This window comes from Nicotiana sylvestris, chromosome 3 (assembly GCF_000393655.2).
Source record: "Nicotiana sylvestris chromosome 3, ASM39365v2, whole genome shotgun sequence".
NCBI classification, from domain to species: domain Eukaryota; kingdom Viridiplantae; phylum Streptophyta; class Magnoliopsida; order Solanales; family Solanaceae; genus Nicotiana; species Nicotiana sylvestris.
This window is the reverse complement of record NC_091059.1, coordinates 155,463,017-155,473,440: the sequence shown is the minus strand read 5'-3', so window position 1 is coordinate 155,473,440 and position 10,424 is coordinate 155,463,017. Positions and strand designations below refer to the sequence as shown.

Below are 10,424 nucleotides of genomic sequence, written 5' to 3'. Positions count from 1 at the left end.
CATCTTTAATTCATTTATCTGGTATTCTTAATTATTCATGTTGAATTAAACCACGTATCCTTTAAAGCGCGTACAAATTTAATTATTACCTAATTTTGGGGTAAACACTAATCTAGAACTTTGTAGCTTAAAAAGACTAGAATCCGAACCCATAAGTTTTAAATATTAACTCTTGCTTTGACTGCTATTGTAGCTACTGCCGGCAGTATTCTTGATGTGAGATTTATGACTTCTCAAGTTTGAAAATTGTGAGGAACAAATGCGGATTCAGAAGTTAAATTTTATGTGTTTAAAGTTCAGAATACTACCACAACCTTTTTAACTTACTGAATTCGAAATCTACAATTTATGTTTATTTAGTAAATTTTTAACATACAGTATAATATATCACATTGGAATAACAGCAACCGAATTCATCCTAACTCGTAAGTCGTAAGTGGTACACTACATCAGCCCTGGTGAGGAAACGTATAAAATTTAGAGGTTAGACGTTCCATAGGTTTTTTACCAAATGGTTGCCGTTACAAATGGTAGTCAATTTAAACGTTCAAAAGGAAATTTTTAAATGTTAGAAATTAATGGCATTCGAATTTAATTGGTAGATAACAAAATACTATCTAGACAATTTTACAATTAATACACGGAATCTTTCAAAATGCCCCATTAGTTATTCACATTAAAATTTTGAGTTGCACTGCTGGTAAAAAGGTGTTTAGCTTTCCATTCCCTTCAAAACGCTTTGAGGAATAAGATCGGACTCGAAAAATAAATTAATTTCTAGGATACACTGTCCTTCAAAATATGCTTAGTATGTACTCCGTCCGGTCCAAAATAAGTGATTTTTTTGGTTGTTTTTACACATATTAAAAAATTCACCTTTTAACATTAATTAGCAATGAAATTGACCATATTAACCTTCACTATCTCTTTACATAAATACTCCTAACATATACTCTAACATTAATTACTCCAAGGGCAATGTAGGAAAAAAATAATTAATTCATTCTTGAAATCTGGAAAAATCACTTATTTTGGACCACAAGAAAAAAAACAAAAAAATCACTTAGAGCCCGTTTGACTTAGCTGATTTAGAGTAGCTGATAAGCATTAGGTGCTGAAAAGCATTTTAAGTGTTGAAGCCGATTTAAAAAATAAGCAATTACGTGTTTGGATAAAAGTGCTTAAATTAATAATAAGCAGCTGAAGAACTGAGTATACGAAAAGTTTTGTTTTAAAAATAAGTATTTTATGGATAGAATAGTAAATATTTTGGTCAAACCTAAAAAGTTGGGGGAGACCAACTTATGGCTTTTGGCTTATAAGCACTTTTAATTTTACCAAACGCGTAGATAAGCCAAAAAGTGCTTATAAGTCAGTTTAACCAGCTTATAAACTTAGTCAAACACCCCCTTATTTTGGATAGGAAGGAGTAATATCATTTTGACCATTGGGACCCACTCCTAATTTTTAGAGCGTAACTTTGTGTTTCTAATATTTACTTTTTGGTACATTGGGGCCCCTGAAATGGCTAAGTGTAGCATCTTCTTAACCTACATCTAATTGTCTTTGGTAAGGTAATATTTTCTCTTGAAATTTTTAAAATTTACACATTATTCGTCTTGAGCAAATAATGACCTTAAGTCATACTTATTTAACTACTTTAATCAGCTATTCCAAACAAGCTCTAATTCGACAAGTGCTCGTGAACAAATAACATCCACATTGCCTTCTTTTCATTTCCTTACTATTCTAGGAAATTTAAGTTTCTCCTTTATAAGGAAGTGGATATTCTCTAGAATTTGAATGCATTTGGGTGAGAAACTCAAAGTTTAAACTTGCACATTTCCTTTCAACCTTCCCAAATCAGTGGACCCCACACAAAATTTAAAAAAGAAAAAGAAAAAAAAAAGAAACTCCAATTTCAACGAAAAATAAAGGTCCGAGGTGTGGGAGTGGAGAGAAGGGGAATGCACAATTTATGATTGTATTTCAAATTGAGAAGTCAAATAATTTATTATGTGACCCCAAAATTTCTAACCACTTTAAACTTATAGAATTTGTGTTTCTTATACTAATTAATAAATTATTGAATATATACTTTATTTTAAGAAAAATTAAAATAACATTCAAGTTCACACAAAAAGTTATTCCAATTTCGTCATTGTAATAGCTAAGTAAACCTTGTAGAGAGATAACTATTAATTCAGAAAAACAAATCTTCAATTTTGTCAAAAAATATTTTTGTAAAGAGGAGTCTTGGAAGAAAGGTAAAGTTATTTTCGTATAATTTATATCTCATGAAAGTAGCCACTAAGGCTTGCATATGATAAGTTGTTTGCATCACATTCATGGGATGCGACCCCATACCTTGTGTATTGATTTTTTTTTTTTTTTTGTAAAAGAAAGTGATCAGCTTTATACAGTAGGCACAAGAAAGAACAGCGACCCTCCCCTGGACCCTTGTCCCATTTCCTATCTTTATGCTGAAAAAGTAGTGAGAGAAATAGATATTACTATATGGATTCACAGGTCTTTCTTTGGTTCTGAAAAAAGTTACTCCTAGTACTAAAGCATAGACCTTTTTTCTTTCCATTTTTTGACTCAGTGAGAATCAACAGGGGTTTTCTTGTAATTTCCACCTTGTAATTCAAGCTGCAAAACAATACATACAGAGAGAGAGAGAGAGAGTGTGTGTGTGAGAGAGAGATACATAGACAAAGTGGTAGTATTACTAATGTAATGGTGTGGCCACTCTGGAGACAGAAGAACACCAACCCCAAATGATTTTCTCTGTAAATTCCTACTCACTGCTACTAAGTGTACTTCTACTACTGGAATTTTACTCTATCTTGATATAGTCTCTCACAACTTCTTTGTTTCTTCTATATCTCTCTCTCCTCAGTCTGTTTCTCTCTCTAAGCCCAAGACCATGTCAGCACTATAGCAGCAAACCTTCCCATTTCTTGATAAAGAACCATTTTTTTTTCATAAATTGTGAAATCGGAACTTGGTTTTCGTTTGCTGTAAAAATCTGCCTTCCACCGACACCATGGCTACTAAATCAAAGTAAGTCCACTGGATCTGATTTGGGTATTTTCTTGTTTTTCAATTGATCCTAGTTTTTGGGTTGTATCTGCATTTTGTTACTCATTTTGTGGTGCTTTGTAGAAAAACATTCTCTTTTTTTTAATGCCTCTATTCTTGATTTTGTGCATTTTGTACTTGGTTAGTGCTTAGATTTGCTTGTTTGTAGTGTTGTTTTTTATGGATCATAATTCTTTGAGGATTCTAATGTACTTTTGACTTGATCTCTGGATCTAAACTTGTACTCCAATTTGCCCTGATTTAAAGGTGTGATCTTATTTTACTGCAACTATATGCTTAATGCTGTTAGAATAACTAAAAAAGAAGCTTTTTTAGCTGTAATTTGATAAAGTTTCTACCTTTTGCTTTGGATCCATCAAATTGTGTTTGCATTTTCTTTAATAGGATAATGAGTTTGTGCTTAGTGTAATGTTGCATTTTAGAAGTTGCCTAATTGTTGAATATTTTGAACTTTATATCAGATCCACTCTATCCGACAAGTCAACACCAGCAACTCCTCGAGACCGGGTGAGTAAAGTAAGCAGGGGACTATCAAAATCTGATGCTGATTCACCCTCGCCCTTTCAAAATTCACGCCCTCCAGTTGAGAAGTCTCCAAGATCTGTAACTTCCAAGCCTTCTGTGGAACGGCGGTCCCCTAAGAACAGTACCCCGCCTGATGTAAGTTCCGCAAAATTCCTTGACTTCATTTCCTTGGTTTCGTCAGCATTTTTTTCGGGGTGGGGGTTGGTGTTTGATTCTACAAATGGAGAAGGTGAGGAGTTTAATGCTAAAATGCAACTTAAATTGCAATGTCCTGCTGTTCTCTGTGTCTAATAAGGTGAAATTTGAGTTCTGATTCACCAAAGAAAAAAGGGCAGCCCAGTGCACAAGGCATCTTGCGTTCACGCAGGGTCAGGGAAGGGCCACACCCTAAGGAGTGTGATGTAGACAGCCTACCCTAAGGGATGAGTTCTGATTTACCATCGGGTGATTATATGCACTAGCAGTTGTGGTGATGAGTCAATTGTATAGACTCTCTAACATTAATGCTAGACGGAAGTTATTTGTTTTTGTCTCAAAATCAGGCTGTTTGTGAAACTTATAAATTCTGATCTGGATTATTGCATGATTTTATTGTTGTCAGAAAAAGCCAACGCGGATCTTGAAGCCATCGGAGCTGCAAGCTGAATTGAATGTTGCTCATGAAGACCTTAAGAAGGCCAAGGAGAAATTGGCTTTGGTTGAAAAGGAGAAGGAGAAAGCTCTTGAAGAAGTGAAGGAATCTCAGAAAATGGCTGAAGAAGCCAATGAGAAGCTGAGAGAAGCTATGGTAGCTCAAAAGCGAGCTGAAGAAAACTCTGAAATTGAAAAGTTTCGTGCTGTCGAGATGGAACAAGCGGGCATTGAATCAGCTCAGAAGAAAGAAGAGGAATGGCAGAAGGAGCTTGATGCCGTGAAGAACCAACATGCTTTGGATGTTGCTGCTCTCCTATCCGCCACAGAGGAACTTCAACGTGTAAAGCAAGAATTAACCATGACTTCTGATGCCAAAAATAAGGCACTCAGCCATGCCGATGATGCCACAAAAATTGCTGAAATTCAGGCAGAGAAGGTGGAAATTCTCTCAGCTGAGTTAGTGAGAGTGAAATCTTTGCTTGAATCCAGGAATGAAAATGAGTCTTGTGAGACGAATAAGTTGGTGGAAGATCTGAACCTTGAGATAGCGGGGCTGAGAGAAGAAGGCAGTGAGAAGAATAAGTTGTTGGAAAACCTGAAACATGAGATAGAGGCTCTGAGAAAAGAAGATAGTGAGAAGAATAAGTTGTTGGAAAATCTGAAACTCGAGATGGAGGCTCTGAGAAAAGAAGATGGTGAGAAGAATAAGTTGTTGGAAAATGTGGAACTTGAGAAAGAAGCACTGAGGAAAGGAGATGATGAGAAGAATATTTTGTTAGAAAATCTGAAACTTGCGACTGAGGCATTGAGAAAAGATGACGGTGAGAAGAACAAGTTGTTGGAAAAACTGAAACTTGAGATCGAGGGATTGAGAAAAGAAGATAGTGAGAAGAATAAGTTGTTGGAAGACCTGAAACTTGAGATAGAGACGCTGACGGAAGATCTCGAGGAGGCAAAAAGTTATGAAGAGAAATTGGTGGAGAAAGAAGCTCTCCTGGAGCAACTTAATGTTGACCTGGAGGCTTCTAGGATGGCTGAATCTTACGCACATAATCTAATGGAGGAGTGGCAGCAGAAGGTTGAGGAATTAGAGGCTCAGACTAAGGAAGCCCGTCATTTGGAGAGATCTGCGTCTGAATCACTGGAGTCGGTCATGAAACAGCTCGAAGGAAGTAACGATTTGTTACATGATGCAGAATCTGAGATTGCTTCTCTCAAGGAGAAGGTGGGCCTACTGGAAATGTCAACGACAAGACAGAAAGGGGATCTTGAGGAATCAGAACGTCGTGCTCAGATTGCCAAGGAAGAAGCTTCTGAAATGGCAAAGAAGGTCGAGTCTCTTATTGCTGAGCTTGAAACTGTGAAGGAGGAGAAAACTCAGGCTATCGAGCACGAGAAACTAGCAGCAGAAAGTGTTCAGTCCCTTTTGGAAGAAAAAAACAAACTTATAAATGAGTTGGAAAACTCCAGGGAGGAGGAAGAGAAAAGTAAGAAGGCGATGGAAAGTTTGGCATCAGCATTACATGAAGTTTCTTCAGAAGCAAGAGAAGCCAAAGAGAGGTTGTTGTCTAGCCAAGCTGAACATGAACATTACGAAACACAAATAGAAGATTTGAAGTTAGTATTGAAAGCAACCAATGAAAAGTACGAAAGCCTGCTTGATGAAGCAAAAGAGAAAATTGATGATCTCACTACTTCAGTAGAACAATCTAAGAATGAACACCAGATTTCGAAGGCTGAGTGGGAGGACAAGGAGCTTCATCTGATGAATTGTGTAAAGAAAACTGAAGAAGAAAATTCTTCAAGGGAAAAAGAAATAAACCGATTGGTAAATCTGCTAAAAGAGGCTGAGCAAGAAGCTTCTTTCAAAGAGGAAGCAGCTCAGTTGAAGAATTCCCTAAACGAAGCTGAATCTGAGGTGACCTATCTAAAAGAGGTTCTTGGTGAAGCAAAGGGCGAGAGCATGAAGTTGAAGGAGTCACTGTTGGACAAGGAAAATGAAGTGCAGAATATTCTTCAGGAGAATGAGGAGCTTCGTAGTAGAGAAGCCGAATCTTTAAAGAAAGTTGAAGAGTTGTCCAAGTCCCTCAAAGAAGCTTTGGCCAAAAAGGAATCTGAAGAAAATGGAGAGCTTTCTGAAAGTGAAAAAGATTATGATATGCTTCCAAAGGTGGTGGAATTCTCTGAACAAAATGGAGGAGGAATACTGGAGAAGCCTAAGATTGAAGTTATGCCTCATCAATCTGAGCAATCCGCTGAAGCAAAATCTGAAGAAGTCAATATCACCTTGCGCGATGAAGCTATTGTTGAGACCTTAGCTGAAGTTGAGAAGCCAAATGGAGAACTGACCGGAAATGAGCACAAAGAAAAGGAAGATGATGATTCAGCAGAAGGCGAGTTTAAAATGTGGGAGAGCTGCAAGATTGGCGACAAAGACTTCTCTCCTGAAAGAGAGACAGTACAAGAAGAGGAATCAGAGTCGAAGACAGATGTTGGAGAGAGCTTCGACCAGGTAAATGGAGTACCTTCAGCGGAAAATCCTGAGAATGGTGGCACATCTCCTACAAAGCCGCAAAGTCAGAAGAAGAAGAAACCTTTGCTTCATAAATTTGGAAGCCTACTGAAAAAGAAAGGCACCAGCAGCCAGAAGTAATAGACCGGTTGTCACCTATCTTGTGCCTGACGTGTAGAGAGGTATACTAAATTCAAGAGTAAATGTTGGACTTAATTGTGTTTGCTCAAAATCTTTGCTTTTCTTTTCTTTTCTTTTCTTCTTTTGGCTATTTGTTTGTCTCAAATAGGTGTTTACATAAGAAAAGGATTGTATCATCGGTAGTGTTCCATTCTTATTAGTTCTGGGGTTCAGTTTCTCAATGTGGTTTTATCATGTTGGGCAATATCCTTTATTTTTGTATTATTCTTTTTAGCTTTATTCTCTTTCTATATTTCTAGTATCAAATTTGCATCTGGAGAAGAGAGAATTTTTTTTTCCAAGTGTACTTTGATATGGTCTAGGATTGGTCTTGGTTCCATCGTCTATATCCTAGTTAAATTAATGAAGTTAAAATCATTACTGACTTTGTGGTGAAGAAACACACTCGGACCTTGTCATTTTACTCTTCATTTTGTTTATCTAATCAGTAATCCAAACACAGCAACATTCATAATTAGCGGTTCAATGTGCATAGGTTCATCAGAATAGAGAAGTATAATGCAGCTGAAATGGTTCACTTGTAATCTGAGTCAAAATTAGGCATCTAATGATTAAATTAATATGAGGTCAAAAGCTAAACCATTTATCCCTGGAGGATATAAAATCTTAAAACTTCATCATGCAGAAGAAAATTAGATATTTGCGTGAATATTCCTCTTATACTTGAATTAGAAAAAAAGAAGAAGATAGTGAGAATGAAGTTTCAACCTTGTAACCACCTATCTTGAATTCTCTCTCTACAATGAATAGCCAGTTCTCTGAACCTTCAAACAAAATTCCTCCAAAACCACCCGATTTAGAGCATGGGAAAACCACAAAGCATGGCCTGGAAGAATTAGGGACATGCTAGTATCCTCAGACCCAATGAACTTTAAGACAATGAAGGTTCAGAGGAAGAGAAGCAGAGAATTTATGAACCATGAAGGTTCTCTATCATCATGAAACGTTTCGAAAAACATATAATACATCATTATCTAAAAAAGAAAATCTAAGAGTTGTGGCGTTCCTCAGAGGTTTTCCCATTAATTGACCTAGGGGAAGACTACTACGTCATCAAATTTAGCAAAAAAGAGAACATGGAAAAGGCCCTCCACCAAGGACCATGGTTCATTAATGGCCAATATCTATCAATTACAAAATGGAAACCAAACTTTGTAGCCACCAAGGAGAAATTAACAGTCTCAGCGGTATGAATTAGATTACCACAATTGCCGACTAAATTCTATGATGGAAAAATCTTAGAAAAAAATGGGAATTTTGTAGGACGTCTATTAAAAATTGATGCTTGCACATCAACCACAGTACGAGGTCGTTATGTCAGGCTCTTTGAATTACCATTGGAATACCCAGTACAACAATTTATCTATATTGGTCACCATAAACAATACATCCACTACGAAGGTGAAAATTCTCTATGTAAGAACTGTGGAAGGTTGGGTCATACACAAACTCAGTGCACTTATGTTCAAAAGGAAAGCATGGAAAAAATGACTCCAAACAAGGACCAACCAACAACGACAATTGAAGATACTGACGGGGAGTGGAAGATAGTATCTTTCAACAGAGGGAAGAAGCAAAATCGAAAAAGTAATCCAAAAAGCTTCACCAAATCAATGAAAAATCACAACAACTCAGGTATCATTATCAAATTGTTCAATGCCAATACAGGTAAGTATCTGGATACTCAAGTTTTGCAATACAAATCTAAAAATCCTGTTAGAAATCAAGAAAAATCCACCAATGAGGGTTCAACAAACTTGGCCATGGGAAATACCACTATTCAAACCCAAAACAATTTCTCTCTCTTAGAAAATGAGCAATGGTTTTGTGTGAAACCAACGAAAATCAAAAAGAAATTAAAAACGACTACTCTATTAGAGATGAACACATGGACACTAGTTTGGATAATATAGACACATTAGAAACAAACATGTCATTGGTTAATACTACTACTAAGAATACCATGCATAAGAGCACCCCTAACAATAGGATTAGCCCATTAACAAATAATGACTCTACCGCTGCTAATAACCAATTAAAACATTCCCTAAACACTAATACTACTACAAAACAAATTATGAGAGATAAGGTACCCCTCTTAGAACTTAGAAGAGGGGCCCCAAGAGCATGTCTTACAAATGTCCAACCAAAACTCAATCACCAAGCAAATGGCACATCCCCTAAAACATGAAATGGAAGCTAGATCTTCAGAAGATCATGTTATAAACCTTACGCCTTTCCATCCAAATGACATGCAAATTGAAAACTCAATCGTTGCCCTAATTACCTATACTCTCACTATCACTGGTGAATCCAAAACCACGTCTGCCAATAGCCTTCTTAAAACCCACCAATTAATACAAGATGCCAAGAATTCCCTCCACATTGAGGAGAAGACAAAGACTAATCTAGATTCTGAGACATCAAAGAGCTTAGAATATGGAAAATCTACCTCATTTCACCCCACAAATGAAAAATCCACAAATCATCTATGTCCAACCACCTGCTGCACAAGATTACCAGCCTCTTTCATTGATGGAGATGGGACTGATGGGTCATGCAGTCTCTTTCAATCTCCAAATAAATGGGCAGGAGATGATAGTCATCCTCCAAAAAAACCCACTACCTAGCACAGTTGATATCCGAAGGGATGAGGCTTGCAATGAACAACTATCTAAATCAAGTATGGCTAAACAATATTCTACACCCACATGCACCATCTCTGAACCCAGGATCCAATGGAATATGCCACCCTATTTCAATCTCATACAACCACAAATCCTACTCCTGGACATGCCCTTCTTTTCATTAGAAACTCTCTCACAACTAAACCCGATCTTCATGCCATGAAAAATACACAACAATTTAGGAGCAACAAGCACCACCAATGGAGCAACAACCACTATGCCTGGCAGCAGCTCAGATCTTATGTTCTTTAGATGCCCAGCTTATCTCCCAGTTGTCTGGCTGTAAAAGGAAGAGGTTAGTTCACAACTCTGAAAGCCGAAGATGAAGCGAGGAAGGCAGCTACAGAGCAGCAGATAAGGAACACATATACTGATCATAGCATAAACCATGCCTAGATACCCGAAAACCGATTTTCCCGAAAAAGTAGAAACAATATGGCTTATGATACCGGATCTAGGCGGAATGGGAATATACACCTCTGGATGACCGAAGAACCAAAAGAGATTTGGTAGTCCTTTCAAAAGAAAGAACCGACCACATCAAAAATTTACGCAAGTTCTTCGAATGGTTAAGAAAACATCAATTGAAGATGAACCCGAAAAAATATGCATTCGGGATCGGGCGAAGGACTTAAATCAGTAGGGCAATAGCATAGCTATTATTGACCTGACACCCAGATGGTGTAGGATCCAGAATAAGAAGAGGTTGCCATGGAAGAAATAGGAGACCCCCTCAACCCAGGCATGGAACAGATTCTGGA

The 10,424-nt window shown here is 37.2% G+C and overlaps 1 protein-coding gene across 1 annotated transcript; it reads left to right on the top strand.

Moving 5' to 3' along the window:
* Positions 1-2,496: 2,496 nt before the first annotated feature.
* Positions 2,497-7,257, top strand: LOC104226185 (WEB family protein At3g02930, chloroplastic). The gene is made up of 3 exons (XM_009778103.2): positions 2,497-3,066; positions 3,567-3,765; positions 4,232-7,257. Exons 1-3 carry the CDS (start codon positions 3,050-3,052, stop codon positions 6,914-6,916), a joined length of 2,901 nt encoding a protein of 966 aa, XP_009776405.1. The 5' UTR covers positions 2,497-3,049; the 3' UTR covers positions 6,917-7,257.
* The last annotated feature ends 3,167 nt before the right edge of the window (positions 7,258-10,424 follow it).